This window comes from Mytilus trossulus, chromosome 11, assembly GCF_036588685.1.
Source record: "Mytilus trossulus isolate FHL-02 chromosome 11, PNRI_Mtr1.1.1.hap1, whole genome shotgun sequence".
NCBI classification, from domain to species: Eukaryota; Metazoa; Mollusca; class Bivalvia; order Mytilida; family Mytilidae; genus Mytilus; species Mytilus trossulus.
Window position 1 is genome coordinate 40,377,082 of NC_086383.1, and position 19,115 is coordinate 40,396,196.

A 19,115-nucleotide genomic window follows, 5' to 3' on the forward strand; every position below is an offset into this window, starting at 1 on the left:
ATCAAATATGATTGTTCTGAGTAATTACAGTTGAAACGTCATATTTTGAGATGTATTCCTGACTTTTCTTAAATATGTCCAACGTTAATTCTTTCTTCGTCCTCATGTACAAAATGTAATTGTGTTTAGAGTTGCCTCCCGTTGCCCAAAAGTTTTACAAATATACAATTTTTAAACCAAATTTGATTTCTAAACGACAGATTATGTACATGTGTCTTTATAAATTAATAATAATGTTTTTAGAAATAAAGATCTTATACATTCTCACACCATGGTACAGTTTTTAAGCTGATTTCCATATGTCTGTTTGTGTTCGTGCATTGTATGAGTTTCTTATTGTTGATGTTGTCATTTTTGCCAATGACCAACTGAAATGTATTTTAGTCATCTCCGGTTATTGGTCGTGTTTGTATTCTTCGGTCTTTTATTTTTCTTTTAATTGGTGTTTTGTGAATTTGTTCGTCTTTTTGTCGTCGTTCAGTTTTCGCCATGGTGGTGTCAACGAAAGAGATTTTCTAATTTAAAAATAAGAAGATGTGGTATAACTATGATGTTCACTATTTCGTAACAACAACGGTATAATTTTTTTCTGCACCAGATGCGTAAATATTTAATAATCCGAAACTAAAAAATTATCTTAGAAGATCTGATCAAAGTAAAAAGAATTGAAAAAATGCAAAATCCAGAAAAGGAATCTGAGCTATTCACGAAAAAGTGTATTTCTTAATCTAAATTGTGTATAATTAATATAAAAATGTATAACAATGAACTTTAATGATCTAACAATATCTATAATTTTGAGGCAGGATTTTAGTACTGGTGACACCCTCGGGGACTAACAGTCGACCGTCCAGACTTATTGACCCAGTGGTAGTAAACACATAAGCGGTACTAATGTGTATTCACCAGATGCGTATTTCGACAATTAATACATCTTCAGTAATGCTCGAGACCAAAATGTTGAAAGAGCCAGTCAATACAAAAAAGGACATTAAGGTGGTATTTAAAACTACAGGGAGATAACTCTGTAAAATAAGCTAAATGTTTTAATTAATTTGTGTTGTTAAGAAAATATTAAGCTTCTCAATGATCAAAATAAGTGTTTGTCAAACTGCTATATACTAGTAACCAGTGTAATTTTTCTGATAAAACGGTTGGTTCAAATTTTTTTCAAATTTTTATATTTTTGTCAAAGGGTCAAAGTAAATACTTTATCGGCAAATTAAACGAGCCAAATTAATGTTAGTTAAAGTGTTGGGTACCACCTTAAGAATAGACCAATCTGTATAAGAACTCAGAGCTATCATAATGACGCCTCTTGATTAAAGCTATGAATATATTTGCAAATTAGGAGAATGGTGGTCGTACATGTATGTTTGTCAATGAGACAAATATCGACCATAGACAACGTGATGTAGATGTACATGACAGTGTACAAAACTGTAAAGGTGATGACACGACCTTCTACTATGAGCAAACACTGTGAAATAAACTAGTTCAAATTTTTGTTTTAGAGCCAGCTATAACTCGACTCCGGTTGTGCAGGTTTTTTTAAGACCCATTGGTGTTCTTCGGCTGTTTTCTGCTCTTTCTAGACGCGCGTCTGGCGTACTAAAATATAATCCTGGTACTTTTGATAACTATCTATCCCATTTACATTCTCAATTGTATTATTCGCAGTCGAAATTAGTCAGTTTATGAAAGTTAATCTTTGACGCAATCTCAGATTCATAAAATTCATCGGTGAGGTCGAATCTTGTGAAAACATAAAATAAAAAAAAAGTTTCAAAGTAAATATAATCAGGCATTTTATTATAAAAATACAGGTGCACAAATAATATGTGAGAAATTCTTATAATATATATATACATATATCGTAAATAGAGGTAAACAATCTACTTGATTGTCATAGAAATAAAGTTTATACATAAAATAATGTCAGACCACAATTTCGTCTAAACTAGACTCATCAATGGCGCTTGAATTGGATTCATCAATTACCAAATAAAAGAGAATTTAAGGGGTTATCCCTTGATTCAGGGAGATAACTCTTTAAATCAGTTACACATTTTTAAAAGTCAAGTTTCATCAATGTATTGCAAGCATTTACATACAACAGATTGGAAATAATCTATGTAACCCTGAAACTTAGGATGTATTTATGAAAATGGTTGACACAAACGTACTGATAAGTTTAAGAGTTATTTCCCTTAAGCTAGATCTACCTCCTTAAACGAAAAATTCCATAAATGCAGTGAAAAATCTGGGCTGTGAAAAATCTGGGCAATGCCATCGACATATATATACAAGGTAATAAATAATAAATATATCAGACACTGTGTATTTTTTACCCAGTTGGTCTTCATTTATATTAACACATAAACATGTAAAATGTTGAAAGAAAGTTTACTCAATAGTTTTCATACTACAAAACAAATGTAGGATAATCTCTACTTTTTAAATGAAAACAAACAGTATAAAAAAAGAAGATGTGGTATGATTGCCAATGAGACAACTATCCACAAAAGACCAAAATGACAGAAACATTAACAACTATAGGTCACCGTACGGCCTTCAATAATGAGCAAAGCCCATACCGCATAGTCAGCTATAAAAGGCCCCGATAAGACAATGTACACAATTCAAACGAGAAACTAAAGCTACATTTACATGTATATGTCGGAAATATTGTACACATGGCAAATTGACTAGAAATTCCGATAAATAGAAGTTAGTTTATGATGAGGCCCCTCATGGGGGGGGGTCCTAGTAATCACATAATCACCATTTTTTTGCCAATATAATCACATAATCATTAAATATTTGCTTATCTTTAGTAATCAAATAATCATAAACTAAAAATACAGTCCTAGGTAATCAAATAATCATGAACTATTTGGTTTAATAATCAAATAATCATTAAAAAAACGACCAAGTAATCACATAATCAAAAACCCCATGAGAGCCCTCTATGATAGATCATTGCATACGTAAACATAAGTAACAATTTTCGGAGGACATTTTTTATAAATTAGATGGGACAGCACCAACCTTGTTCAAATACAAGTTGAATTATACTATAAATAAAACATGAAGTCTTAATTCTATACCAGATTTTTTTTACGAAATTATATTTATAACTTAATTCTAAATACAAAAAAAATGTATATATACTTAAATATTTTAAAATCCTGAATCATAAAATGAATTAAAAATAAAAATGTATAATACAAAATGAATGAGTAACTTTTTTCTAAGTCTGGTCCATATTTCATATGGAATGGGCAGGAGATAAGTCTCGTTTTCAATCTATCCGTGACGCACATCCATATACACCGGAGGTAGCTAATGACAAAGCTGCTGATGCTGCTGCAAGCCAGAATGACCAACCAAAACAATCATCAGTTTTACTATCAAAACCAACAGTCACTTTTAACTCTTGTGAAGCTTTTATTCCAAATAAGATCACTGCAACACACATGGCTAAAACTGGAATTAGATAATATAATACGTCTTACATATACTAAAAAAAACGCTTTAAACTATCATTGAAATTTCACCAAAAGTTAATTTAGTTCTTTTGGTTTCTCTTTTTGTCATGCATATACAATGTAACTCCTCACATATAAAATAGTATAAGTATACTTATATATCCTTGGCTTCGTACGTTTTTGGTTTGGGTGCCCCTGGTAAAGTAACCCGAATAATGTCAGTCGTTATATTCCGTTGATCTCCGTCTTATCTCCGATTGCTACATTAAGGCTATAGGCCGCTAGAGGGCGCAGTATTATTCGAGTTACTGGTAAAGCTTAATCAGAAAAGTTCTTACGACACACTAAATGAATTGATCAGCACTATCAAAAACATGCAAATAGAGTTAACAAAAAGAAGAAAAAAATAATAAAATTGAGAATGGAAATGGGGAATGTGTCAAATAGACAACAACCCGACCATATAAAAAAAAAATTACTACATGTACATAGTATGCACTCCAAAAGGGGTCATACAGTGTTTCCTGCTAAAGATATATCACGCGCCATGCAATTCCACGGTAGTCCTGTCACACTCGAATATTGGACACATTCAGTTACAAATCAGACGACTATTCTAATATTCTGATTATGATGAACGGCTGGTCAACATCCAGCGGCAAACAAATATGCATATTCAGGACGCGACCATTTTAATTTAAAATTACTTGTTTTTAGGGGACGACCATTTGGTTTGATATTCCGGGGGTAGGAGGCAGGAGGATTTTAAAATAAATAACTCAAAACCAAACGCCTGTCTCCATATCAAATTGTGTTCACCGTGAGTGCATTACAAGAAGCAAGTTCTGTTTTCCCTCGGAGGTAGCCCTTAATTTTAAGGGATCAAAGTCTCTTATTTATTTGTCTTTAAAAAATTTGTTCATTGATTGCCCTTCTGTATTCTGTTAGTGTTGCATTCATTTTGTAATTCAGTAATTTTGTTATTAACTTGATCATGAGTTTAAAAAAAAAACAGCAACCACAGACTTAACTGTGTGAATTACCTTTTTGCTTTATCATGCATATTGGTCTTATGATGTTGTCCCTAGAAACGTTTAAGTCTTACACTGTATCTAAACATTTTGCTTTGAGACCAAAATACTGTCAAAAAATTATTAAAACAGAACTTGCATTTTCAGATTAAGAAAGGATCTGGGGAACACCAAGAATGCATAAGTTTGCATCATTTGTTCTATAGCTTCTTGGGCCTTAGGCAGTTCCAAAACCCTTCAAAACAAATTTACCTCGCTCTGCTCGGTGAAATATGTTTCCCAATACTTTTAAATGAGATTGTTTACAACCAAACTGTAATGCTGTGTTTGTACAATGTATGCACTACATGTATTATTTATGATAAACAAATATTAAAAAAATGTATGTTTTCGAATATTATAAAATCAAAATATAGTTGTAAAAATAAATAATCAGTCCCTTGCTTTAATGAAAATGAAAAATCTTGCTTCAATAGTGCAGAAAAAAGATAATATGTCCTCTTAGTTTACAAAAATAAATAACTGATCCAAAACAAATCCTCCTGCCCCACCCACCCCAGAATATCAAATGGTCGGACCTTACCCTGCATTGTACTAGAACGACACGCTGGTCGAATGTTCATCGTGATCGTTCATAGGATACCAGACCTCAGACAGGCATGTCACCTTAAAACCCTGACACAGTATTCTTCAAGCCAATTCGTATTTGCTCTTACTCCTTAGTGCCAAATGCCTTGCGAAGAAACAGCAAATACCAATTTAAAAGTCTTTGGTTTGACCCTCCCGGTGCTCGAACCCTCCACATTTCGCACTCAATACGAACAGGGCCACGAGACAACATATTTAGGCGGTTTATTATTATTGCGATATCAATGCTACAGTACCCTAATTCCATTTTTTAAGCTGAACAAGTACTTATATACTAGCACTACAAAATGTGCGCTGCACTCAATTTAAACTAGTTGTGAAATTTTGCGTCATTTGGTCTCTGGTAGATACATGTATTTGTCTCATTGGTTACCATACCACAGCTGCATATGTTATAAGAGAAAAATAAATGAACACGGTTTTGTATCCAAATACAAGACTCACACGTTGTCAACAGTAGTCCTGCTATCGTGCCAGAAGGGGAACAACTCTGTTTTTGGCAACATAGTGAGATTGTGGCAATTAACAGTGAAAGCAAGCACAGTGCTAATCCAACTGACATCAGACCTTGCACAGCTATAAACCAACCTGAAATGTAAAGTAACTTATTATATGAAAGAATATTCGAAGCGTTTATTGAAATGACCGTTTGAACTTGTTCGGCATGAGAAATACAAGTGATTAGTTGTTGCTTGATTGACGTCATGCTGTAAGTTTTTCGTTTCATTTGGCGGAAAATTGTTCATACCTTTAACAATAGCAGCTGTTTACATTTATATTTAAGAACCATCAGAAAATAACAAAAATTGTATAAGATTTTCGAAAATGGCTTTCTATAGCCTATATATACAATGATATATATGAGAAAATGAAGTTCCGATACCTGGAGCTCTGCATAAAACGGACTTCATCTTGAAGACGCAAGTACGACTTGAGCTTAGCTTTTTTTACGCCCATTCATGATTCAAAGTTCATTAACATTTTCACGAAATGCGTGTGTAATAATTTAACCGTTGAAAGTTTGATTACAATCTAATAGAGACTATAACCTGTATAACAAACATAAGTGTCGGCTGCTGATCTGATTTATAACCTCTAATGAATTAAACACGTGTCTATCATTTACTCTATTTTCAAACATTTTTTTTTCATCTGCAGGACGGAAGTCATAACACATTGTAAAATAAGCAGTTTATTTTGGGTGTACTTTGGGGGTTTTGTGAGGGTTAGCAGGAAACCTCATTCATTTCTTGATTTTATTTTTAGAACTGATGCTTGTTTGAAATTAGTGGCGATGATTTGTTTGACTTATTGGGTCTTCTTCTGATCTGATGCGGATCCAGCCGTTTTTAAAAGGGGGATTCAAACTGGTAGATGAGGAGGGTATCCCCATTCAAATGCATTTGTCGTCATAAAAATGGGGTTCCAACCCCCCTTTTTTCCTCACGATCTACCACTGCTGGTTCCATCACCTGAAACACACCCTTTTCCCCCTGGCGAAACCACTGTTGGTGTAGTAAAATCGGTACTGACAGCGTTAGTACTGACTATTATCATTTAAATCAATTAAACTTTTAACTGTTTTGTACGTGTAATAATCTTGTCAGTGTAGCCTTATGTCCCACTATAATTGATTAAATATAATTAAGAAGATGTGGTATGAGTGCTAATGAGACAACTCTCCAGACCAAGTAATAATTTGTAAAAGTAACTTATTATAGGTCAAAGTACGGTCCTCAACATGGAAAGGTAAGTGAGTAACATATTATCTTCACAAGAAAAAAGTACTGTTGCATATAGACCCTCAATATACATGATTGGTAATTATCAGATAAAAATGATCAAAGTAGTTTTATATACTGAAGGTTTACTGACAATATCAGACAGGAGATCTTCACGCTGTACTATCAATAAACTAAACTTTATTAGAATGAGGGTAATAGAAAAATAAACAGGAGCAATATATATAACAACAAGACCATCAAAACATATATAAACTTCGAAGAAAACAAATCTGAGAAACACATCAAAAACGTATATAAAATAAAAGGCTGATGAGCTTTTTAATAGCTCGAAAAAATATATGTGTATGTAAACATGGTTAAGTGATCACTTCAAATAAAAAGTATGTAAAACTGAACACTTCAGTTAAAAATTAAGTGTTTTAAACTAAACACTTAAAATAAAAAATATGTAAAACTAAACACTTTAAATGTTACATTGTATCATCTCATTTTTTTAAAGTATTTTTCTCTGTTCAGTGTTGATATCTGACAGTTGTGAAGTTGCTTCCTACAGTTATAATTTTCTTTATAAAAATAACGGTCCAGTGGTGAATATTAAATGCAGATTCACACCGAAGAATTACCATGAAAAGCTTCATAGATGCAATTTTTCACTTTTCAATAAATAATATTAAGATGCTCATATATTTTGCAGTCAATCCATTAAACAAAAGATAAATAAGATACTCCGTTTCCACTTCTCATTTTGTCGAATGATATGTTTTAAATATAAAAAAAAAATGTGGTAAGATTGCCAATGAGACTGACGACCAAAATGACACATAAATTAACAACTACCGTATACGTCACCGTTTATTTTGGCCTCCATTATCACTAACACTCAGACATATTGGTGTCCTTCGGTTTGGGTTTTATTTTGGCTATATGGTCGGGTTGTAGTCTCTTTGACACTGTCCCCATTTCCATTCTCAATTTATTTTATAATAAAAACACAAAGAGTCTTTACTACAGGCGTTCCAGCTGAAAGATCTCAGTGCTACACATACAAAAATTATCAAAGTTCATGAACTTATTTACACAAACCGTGATATTACAACCAAAACATAGTACACTTGCTGGAATAAGATGCTTCTAATTTAAATGGATAAAAAAGTTTAGAGTAAATTAATTCATGACATGAAACATTACACGCACATAAAACACAATAAAGTAAAGGAACACGACTCTCGTCGCTGTTTTTCATCTCAAAGTCACGTTAAGAATGACTTTAACATTGAGAAAATCACTCCCCTTACTGCTAAACACAAGCCAGCCCTAACCCAGTTTAGTGGAGTAACAACATAACAAACTTTAAAAAACAGTTGGAAAAGACCGACCTGATTACTTGCGAACTTAGTTATAAACTGAATTTACAGAAGAATTATACTTTTTTCATTGCGAACCACTTTGAATCTTAATGCGTTTGTGTTTCTCTAAAATATAAATTTGGAAAAACTTGATATTTTTAAACAATTCTGGTAAAATTCAGCTATAAATTTTTGGCGAGATGAATTCGTTTTTACTAATACACATATGAAACTGATACAGCTCAAACTGAAATTTAAATTGAATTGAGAATAGAAACGGGGAATGTGTCAAAGATATTTAAAACTCTGACCAAAGAGCAGAAAATATTCAAGGCCAAAGTTTAAATAGATCTAGAATATCCTGGAATGCATCGAAACCGTTTGTCTATACAACATTGAAATCAAAGACCTCATAACAGACTCTGTTCCTTTTTTGTTGTTAATAAAATGATTTTATTTATTTTGGGCGTCATAACTCCGTTATATTGAAATATTACTAATAATTATTTATAAATGTTGAACAGTTAAAAACCAAATCGAAATTCAAAGTACTATATAAGTGCCTTTAAAATATTTCCTGTAAAAATCATGGTTTCCGCTCTCATATTATTTTCAAATGACTGTACGAGGAATATATATTATATAACTGATATATCCGTCACAATATGAAAATAAAAATGAATCAATATGGAAACAGTGTGAGATAAAAAAAAAAAAAAAAAAAAAAAAAAAAAAAAAATCGGACAAGGCACAATCATCTTTGTTGGGGTCATACTATATGTGTCTATATTCTAGAAAACGTGTAATAAACACCACACAACCACCCAAACATAAAAAAAAATAGATGAAAGGTAGGTCGGTGCCTTATAATACAAGAGAGCATAGCATTTTTTTGTGACATGATTCAAAATCCGGAAGATGATAACACCAAGTAAAATTGAAGTATAGAACCGAAAGGATTTTGAAAAATGTCCATATACATTTGTGTACATTCATTATTCAACATCGTTTTTAATTCTATTCCACTGAAGCAAATTGGATAAACTACTTGAAATGTTACATATGGTAAAATGCGGTATTAAGTAGACAAATTCAATTCATTTGTAAAAAAAAAAGGACAGCCTAATGGTTCACATGAGGCGTTGATACTGTTAATTTGAATCGTGAGGATCTTTAAAAATTGGTCCTATGGAAATCAGGAAATGTAATCGTACATAGGAAACACATATATATAACTACGTCTAAATTAATTTATTTCCTTATACAGCCAAGACAATGGGCTTTTCCAGGATACGTTAAATATTCATTTTGTATATTATAATTTTCATACAATATTGAGGACAATATACGTGAACTACAATGTCCAAAGCCACGTTCTACACAGTACCCCTCCCCCCCCCCCCCCCCCCCATTTTACCTTGTTATACTTTCTGTTTGGTCAGGTCGTTGTCTCGTTGACGTATTACCAATTTCCATTCACAATTTTATTAAAGGGTTGCTGAGCGAGACTATCATAGTAACCTGATAAATATCAAGTATACCGCAGGACAATAGTTGCACGTCGGGGACAATAAACTTATTATTCAACTCATACCCAGTCAATAAGTATACAATATAAAATATGTCACTTATACTATAGTCAAATTATGTCTCTGTTTCCTATTGGTCTAAAGAAGTAATAACATACAATCTAACAGCGTGTCCCTTTTAAGATCATTTTGTTTAATCTAATTGGCACTATAGATACGAATTTCAAAGTATAAACATATGCATAAATACCTTCCTTGTGGAATTCTTTCCCTGTAAGAAAGCTAGCATCGTATATCCATTGACAATTCGTCCCCTCACAGAGAGCCCACAATCCTTGGTCCCTGTTTGTAGAATATACCACCCAAAAGGGCGTGGCGTAACTTATAATTGTCCCAAGATCAGTAATTACGAGCAGGATTAGTCCCGTGACAGCAGCGCAGCTCTGCATGTTTACAAAATGGCAGGAAAAAAATAATTTGGGTTGATGATGACGCTGGCTATACTTTGATACTTTGTATGTTAACTAATCAGAACGATAAATGTAAGTGGTAACCATGGAAACTGACTGTATTATTTCCTCGTTGAAGATTTCTGACACAAATTATTTTCAATTGTTTTGATTTCCCATCACAAGATGAGTGTGTATCTATATTATTAATAGCTTCCGGAAATTTTATTTCTCATCCATTGTAATTGATTTGTTGGGATATTTGCTATAACACTTGCACACACATGGTGAAAATAATTGAGATAAACACTACAGATAAACTTTAAGGTCTATAAAACTTGTATGTTAAAAAAAAAAAAAAAAAAAACTTGTGTATAAATGGGGTGACGTCCCTCATTTTTTTATTCTTTTTATTTTTCCGACCATATTTTCTCCATTCTTTATTTAAATACATATTTCTCTTTGTTTTATATATTTAATTTATCAATTTACATATTTCAACTAATAATTTATCCATTATCATATACTTTATAATACTTGCCTATTTTTTCTAGATTCGCCCTCCCCCTTTATTCTGCAATGTTTGTCTATCATTTTTTTTAATCTGTAAACCCTTAAGACCATCATGTATACATGTTATAATACACTAATATAAATTGAATCTTTGGAAAAGGAAGTTAACAATCAAAAACTTCAAATCTAAATATAGAGACAACACTTAATAACTGTAATAGCAAGGAGAGAAAAAACTTCACTGACTACTAACGCCAAACACATGAAATTGTAGAGAATTAATAACAAATCGATATTGTTTCGTTTTCTGGATTCCATTAGCAGATCCAGGGGGGTCCTGGGGTTGAACCCCCTCTTTTTTGGCCGATCAATGCATTTGAATAGGGACATATAGTTGGACCCCCCCTTTTTTTTTTGTCCTGGGTTGGGACCTCCCCCCTCCCCACTTTTTTAAAATTGCTGGATCCGCCCCTGGATTCTATATTGTAAAAGCCGGGAGTGTGATAAATAGTAACACGTTGGCATTAATTTTACTACATAAGGAATAAAGTATTTAGATTATATTTAAATATCATGGGGGTTTTTCCACACTGACACATAATTCTATCATATCGATTAATCATTTACCAAAAATCACCTTCCGGTCGAAGCTGGGGTTGAATATTTGTTCTTTTTCGATTTAGATATCTTTTGATGTATGCTATTATTAATATTATTTAAATTTTAAATGTCTTATGAATAGGAGGTATGTTTAAGATAGAATATACGGTACTTATTTTTTTTTTCTTGTTTCATTAGACTTTCTAATTATTGATAGCATGTCTTAATATGCTCTAATCATGAGTTCCGTTCCTCTTAAAATTCACTAAGAGGATACGTATACATTTAAGAATATTACAGAAGATGTTATATTTGACAATGAAAAAACTATACACAAGATACCAAATGACACAGAAAGTAACAACTATCGGTCACTTTACGACATTCAGTAATGAGTAAAACCCATACCATATACTAGTAGTCAGTCCCCGAAATTTGACTACTTTAAAAATAAGTTTTTAAAAAGTTTCATTTTAAAATGTTTTAATTAAATGGTGAACTATAACTCTTATAAGGTGGTACCTAACACTACAGGGAGATAACTCTGTAAAATCAGCTAAACGTTTTAATTACGTTGTGTTGTTAAGGGAATATTAAGCTTCTCAATGATCAAAATTATAGTGTTGTCAAACTGCTATATAACCATGCAGTGTAATTTTTCTGATAAAATGGTTGGTTCAAATTTTTTGAATTTTTTATATTTTTGTCAAAAGGTCATAAATACTTAGTCAAAATTTTATGAAACTATAGGTCACCGTACGGCCTTCAACAATGAGCAAAACTGTTCATCATTCAATGTATTTCATATTTGTACGTGTACAGTGGTGCCTCACTGAACGGTAAACACTATTTTGCATTGATGATTTTGAAGAACAAAATTCACTACTTCATTTCCAGTATCTATTATTCATGTAAAATGTTTTTTTTTTTTTTTTTCAAAGTGGAGTAAGTATCATGGAGCAATATTTATATGTTTAAGGAAGTTCGCTACTGAGTTTTAAAAAAAAACCAAGCTTTTTCATAATACTAGTGTATATATATATATATTGATAGGGGTACCAAAAAGAGCTAATTTAAAAATAAAATAAAGTCATTGTGCTTGTTTTTTTAAGATAATAAGCAATTGAAATTTTGGTGGGAAAATGTTCTCTCTGGATTTTTAATGGCTTTTATCATGACAAGTTGAAGTTCTAAAAATAAATTGAAAAATAACAACTACAACACTTTTACAGATGACTTATAATTTTACATGTAAAAGATTTATGAAAAGAAAAACGGGGGTCAATTGGCAATTTTTTTTAAGGCATTCGAATGAATAAAAATTATGACAAGCGATCTCCCTTGAGAACAAAAAATTCTCAAGAAAATATTATCTGCTAAATATGTTTCCAGAAGTGATTGGCGTCTCTAAGAATTCCACAATTCTTTAGAGACTCTTGTAATGCTCCGATTTTTTTTCATGTTATCGGGTGCACGTGGGTACACATATTTCAATCGTCGATAATGAACTTAAGTATACTTTTAGGCTTTTAGCAGATTTTAAGTATGTATAGCATCAATCGTTTTTGGCTTAATATTTATGACAAATCTCGACGAGAGCAATATCAGAGAAGTGATGAAACCCTGTGAGAAGTCATGGGGAAGAACGAACTACATTTATGTATATGAATATTATTTTCTTGGGCAAGGACGCACATCTAAGAGTAAAACATTTGTTCAAATATATGTAGAATGCTTTGAAAAGCTTTAACACTCACACATAAAACCCTTAAAATAGGGAAAATATGCAGAGATACATGTAATAGTATCGGATATCAGAATGCGAATTTTTATCTTTTGCAGTAACACTAGTTATCAAATGTACCAGGCTTATCATTTGATACGCAAGACGCGCTTTTCCTCTACATAGGACTCTCAAGCAGTGACATTCAGATCAAAACAGTTAGTTTAGTTTAAACATATTTATTTATAGTGGATTGGGAAACAAGTTTTACAACTTATATTAATCCCTTTCCACTTTGCGGGTGCGAGTGATGCCTTGTAGCGGCATTAGCCTACTCTTTTTCGAAATCTACAAGGGTGTCTTTAACGTGCAAGAGATATGGCTCTCTCTTAACACGGGTCAGCCATTTATCGTCCCCGTCCGACGGACTATCATCGTTTCCTCAAGACCATACTCGCAAATGGTGTCAAGGGAGAGCCGAAAATTGAATTCCTGAAATAAAACAGTTAGAAAGCCAAACAAGCATTGAAAAGCATTGAGGACCCAAAATCCAAACAGTTGGGCCAAATACGTCTAAGGTAATCTATGCCTGGGATAAAAAAAATCAACCTTGTCGCATTATTTGCATTGATGAAAAAAACTTGCAGTACATGTAGTTCATGCAATTAAGTGTTGTAACATTACCTTTTGATTGGTCCTCTGGTTTGTATTGTAGTCTAAAATTAGTAACACACTCTCTGTTATATCCACATTCAAACCAAAGTCCGTGTCTCGATTCGCCGGTTCCGTAATTTACACTTTCTATAATCCAATATGGCGACGCAAAAGCCAAGATGACCGCCATATTTGTAAAAACTAAAAGCACAATCCCGCAAACGAAAGTATTATTGGCCGACATTTTAAAGATGTTTTATCTTATATTTTTTTGCTTGAAATCACAACAAGCTATCAAACAGGGACAGGGAAATAGAAGTTTCAGATCATTTCAGATGCACAAATGTTACCTCGCGAAAATCTCAAATCATTTTATAATCTTCATTTTATCAGAAAAAAAAGAACAGACTTACAGCTACATGTCAATGCATAAAATCAGAAATTCTATAAAAAAAAATCCAGAGATGAGATTTTTTTCACAGATGTAAATGTGTTATCCTTGTTTAACTTGAATCTGATACAGTTTTGATAGTAAGTTATGGGTTAGTCATTTTACAGTACAAATTATAAGTATATATTTTATCCAGGCATCATTCATAAAGAGAGTTAAATTGCCTCTTAGCTTATATCCGCTGTTTTATTTAATAAAAATGAGGCGCTATAGCTGACTGGTTAACTTCAAACATGTTAATAGGATTTTTTTATGAATAAAATTTCTTTGGTTCTTCTTAAATAATTTTGATCATTTGAAGGTCAATTTCAAATCAAGGATCATGACTGGTCAAATTAATAATCTATTCAATTTACACTTGTTTCAGAAGAAGAAACTATGTATAACAATAGAACCGATGTGTAAATTGATTTATATATCTGTAAATGTATACATGGAGGGTATGGAAACGATCAGGGGCGGATCCAGCCATTTTAAAAGCGGGTGTCCCAACCCAGGATAAATGGGGGGTTCCAACCAAATTCACCCATTTAAATGCATTGATCGTTCAAAAAAGGAGGTTTCAACCCCGGACCACACTCACCTGGATCCGACACTGAAGGTGTCTTCATATCTGTATTCTTAAACTTTCGCTCCTTATTGTGTGTGTGTACAAAAATGTAGTATTCTCATTCGACAAGAATTGCATACATATGTAACTCCCACTTTGGAAAAATACACCAATGAAATCCGATTATAGATTCCGTAGGAGAATGCCATAAGGAAAAAATGTGCGAAAGATATCAGAGGGACATTCAAACTCATGGAACGAAAATAAACAGACAACTCCATGACTAAAACAAGACCAATAGACAAACAGTAGTACACAGAACATACAATAGAAAACAAAAGACTGAGCAATACGATCACGACCAAGAACTAAGAGTGATATTAGGTGCTCCCGGAATTTTCATGTTGGCACCCTGTTATTCTTTATTCTTAGAACTGTTTGGCCTGTTTTCATGTTTCTTTAAGTTTTGTTTGGCCATTTTTCACAATTCTATTAACCCAATCTAGACCCTCGTACAACATGTTCATGTAAATAAACTCCCAGTTATATGAAATGATGAAATGAGATGCGTTTCACCATTTTGTATACATAGATCTTAAAAGTCCACATTTTCCCTGTATGTCCTAAATCCAAATAAACAAACAACATAGGAAAAGCAGATCTATAGTGATTACAATGAACAAAAAGTATACGTTAATGTTAAGATTTGTTACCGATTAACACTAACATCAGTAAGTCAGTGCTACATGTACATGTAGAGCAGGATTATCTTTCAATTCTGGAGCACCTAAGTCATTCCCAGTTTTTTGTTGGATTCGTGTTGCTTAAATTTTCTGGGCGGTGTTGTGTTTTGCTTATCTTTGGAAGACACTGTTTTTCGTGTTCAATGCAATGATATTGTCAATAGATATAAGAAGATGCGACATGAGTTCCAATGAGACAACTCTCCATCCAAGTAACATATTTTTAGTAGTAAACCATTATAGGCCAAAGTACGGTCTTCTTCACCGATTAACACTAACATTAGTAACACGGTCAGTGCTACATGTGGAGCAGGATTAGCTGTCCGTTTCGGAGCACATAAGTTTTTAGGTGAGATTCGTGTTGCTCAGTATTCCGGCGATGTTGTATTTTGCATACAGACAGCATACTGGTTATCTTTTGTAAGGCACTAGTTTTTGTTTTCAATGTTACGATTTTGTCAATAGTCGATACAAGTAGATGTGGCATAAGTGCCAATGAGACAACTCTCCTACAAAGTCACAATTTATCGGTTCGCAATCATAAAAAAAATCACTGTTGGGCCAGATATATGAGAGGGTTTGAATGGGGGTCAAATGATTAAAGACTATTATGCCCTTACAAAATGAAGATTAGAGAATAAGAGAAAATGCGTGGTCTAATTTTTTTAAGATTAGAGAAAAAAGGGGTTATTTTTTTGAAGATTAGAGAAAAAAGGGGTGAAAATTAAATGTTTATAGAATACCCCCCCCCCCTAATCTAGACCCTCAAATGAATGCAGCAACTTCAAATGGGGCGAGGTAGAGGGTCGAGAGTGTTGCAATGTTAAATATGTCCTGCTATAATGTGTGGTTCAACCAGCATGAGAATTCAAAATCAGTCAAAAATGTCATGACAGGTATAAAATTTAACTTGCTGATACAGCCTTTCTGGGAAAGTATAATTAACATTACTGGGTCGATGCCACTGCTGGTGGCCGTTTCGTCCACGAGTGTATCGCCAGCCCAGTAGTCAGCACTTCGGTGTCGACATGAATATCAATTATATGGTCATTTTTATAAATTTACTGTTAACAAAAGTATGCATTTTTCGAAAAACTAAGGATTTTCTTATCCCAGACACATATTACCTTAGCCGTATTTGGCACAACGTTTTGGAAATTTTGGGGCCTCTATTTACTTATTTGGTTTCAATAATATTTTGATCTAAGCGTCACTGGTGAGTCTCGTGTAGACGAAACGCGTATCTGGTGTATTAAACCATAAAGGAAAATAAAAAATAAGAGAAGCAAATTCAAACCAAACATCATAACTCATATTTATATTTTAAATTGCACATATATATATATTAAAATGATGAAACAATGAAATGGTCGATCTATTCCAATTAATTTGAATATGATTAATATGTCCTCGTGATTAGAAGCGTAAAATACACATTACAAGAGTTATATGATAAACAATATTGTATTTCATGTCACCATAGTATGTATAGTACCGTGAAACAAGGCAACGAACACAAATCGGAGGCCCTGAGCTCATCATACGAGTGAAACACTTAGCTTGTAATGTTGCACTTTTCAAAGCTCCATATCATCCAAAATTTGAATACGTCGACAAAAAAAAACTAAAGCGCTGTTAGTTCATCCCTTCTAAAATGCCTTTGTTTATTTCTTATTTCTGTGCTTGTCGTTTGTGAAAACTATAAGACCATTTATTTAACAATTCCCATGGCATTATCACTGAAGGGCTATTCTCAGGTGTATTCCCCGCCTCGTGTAATTTTGAAGATTCCACAACCGGAACTGTCACGCCACCTACGTCAATGTAACGTGACAAAGCGTCCAGAAGATTTCTTCGGTTGTCGTCTGCTCCAACTGCATGTTTGACGCTGCTGTCTACGCGTGAATCTCGAACACTTTCTCTTTCATTCCCTGACCTCAAACTTTCGTCAAAACTTTTGTAATTTTGCTGTTTTTCACGCATGTTTTGCTGTTTTGATTTTTCAGTAATATCTTTCAACTGCTTTTCAAGATTATTATCTAGTTTGGAAATCCTGTTTGCTTCATCTTCTTTGAAATTTCGCTCCTCCAATAGGCCAAAAATATCCAATAGTTCGTCTTGTGACACCGGCTTCAGTTCGTGTCTTTTCGCTCCATTAAATTTCATCCAGAAACCTTCTGAATTTGCAATAAATAACAACAAAACAAGAAGTTCACATGACCAACGAATTCTTTTCATGTTGTCCTTTGTCAATCGTATGCTTAAACAATGGAAATGTTTAAAGAGATTAGCTATATATGGTATGCATATGATGTCACAATAAATATAACCACAAACACGATCTTGTATCTGGAATATATCAAATATTTACTTATCTGTTTATTCCTCCCCCGGATATAAAACAATCTGTAAATAATCAGGAATTTTATGAATTTTAAATTTGTTTTCTATTGTTGTTTTAGCCAGAAGACAAGTAAATATGAACAAAAAACACTGCTTACGCAAGTTAATGTACATGTACATGATATAGTTTTTGTTCTTTTTAAATGAGAATATTCTTGATTGTAAACATTTACATGTATATATATAATGAATGAATTTTATACAATTTTTGTTTAGATAACACGTATAAATACCCTGCTACGTCCGGTCTGTGTTTTTGAAAAAAAACAACATTCCTTTTGTTTTCTGTTTTGTGTATTTGTATCTATATCAAGAGAAAAGCCCTTTTCAATCGACCAGTTTATATATTGTTCTTTGTGTGTGTGTGTGCGGAGGGGGGTGGCTTTTAAAGCCGACTATACTAATTGAATGCCATCTTGAAGTTCAATATTTTTTCTCTTAATCTGAAATTCGACTTGTATTTTTGTCCATCTGATGAGTTAAGCCTTTTCAACTGATTTTTATAGTTCGTTCTTATGTTTTACTGTTATAACACTGTCCCGGGTAAGGGAGAGGGTTGGGATCCCGCTAAAATGTTTAACCCCGTCACATTATTTAAGTATGTGCCTGTCCCAAGTCAGGAGCCTGTAATTCAGTGGTTGTCGTTTGTTTATGTGTAACATATTTGTTTTTCGTTTATTTTTTTACATAAATAAGGCCCGTTAGTTTTTTTCGTTTGAATTGTTTTACATTGTCTTATAGAGGCCTTTTATACAATGTAGCTGACTATGCGGTATGGACTTTGCTCATTGTTGAAGGCCGTACGGTGAACTACTATAGTTGTTAATGTCTGTGTCATTTTGGCCTTTTATGAATAGTTGTCTCATTGGCAATCATACCACATCTTCTTTTTTTTTTATATCGAGAGTATTATTATTATGTTTCTTACCTGGGCGTTCCTGCATTGTGTTTGTTCATTAATTTTGTTAACTCGTTTTATCAATTTAAACTTGAAAGACAACAGGCATGTGACAGTGCATTTTCTAAGCCTGGAATCGAATGATGATTATGCCTCTGTTAAAATTCAGCAATGTATAACATGTACTAAGTATTCAAAAGTTCATTCTATTTTTTTCATATTTTTTTTAAGGAATTGGGATTTTTAATCAAACCAAAGTACGGGAGAGAGAACAAAAAGAGTTTCAATGATACAGATCTACGTAGTGCATGGCATTTAAGGTGGCACGGTAGTATTTGCAT

At 33.0% G+C, this 19,115-nt stretch overlaps 1 protein-coding gene across 3 annotated transcripts in view; it reads right to left on the bottom strand.

Annotated features, from left to right (window-relative positions):
- LOC134691094 (transmembrane protein 47-like) overlaps positions 1-14,260 on the bottom strand; it is an 88,051-nt gene extending 73,791 nt beyond the window's left edge. The window contains exons 1-3 of one of the 3 annotated variants that reach the window (XR_010102094.1): positions 13,760-14,260; positions 5,615-5,758; positions 2,656-3,489 (exon numbers count right to left, since the gene is read on the bottom strand). Coding sequence is in view for 2 of the 3 variants with exons in the window: in XM_063551315.1 (XP_063407385.1) it covers positions 3,305-3,489; positions 5,615-5,758; positions 13,760-13,973 (543 nt within the window). In the remaining variant the exon portion in view is untranslated. Of the gene's footprint in view, positions 1-1,791; positions 3,490-5,614; positions 5,759-10,040; positions 10,411-13,759 lie in introns of those variants that run through there. The other 2 variants (XM_063551315.1, XM_063551317.1) reach the window with 2 other exon arrangements.
- Positions 14,261-19,115: the final 4,855 nt, after the last annotated feature.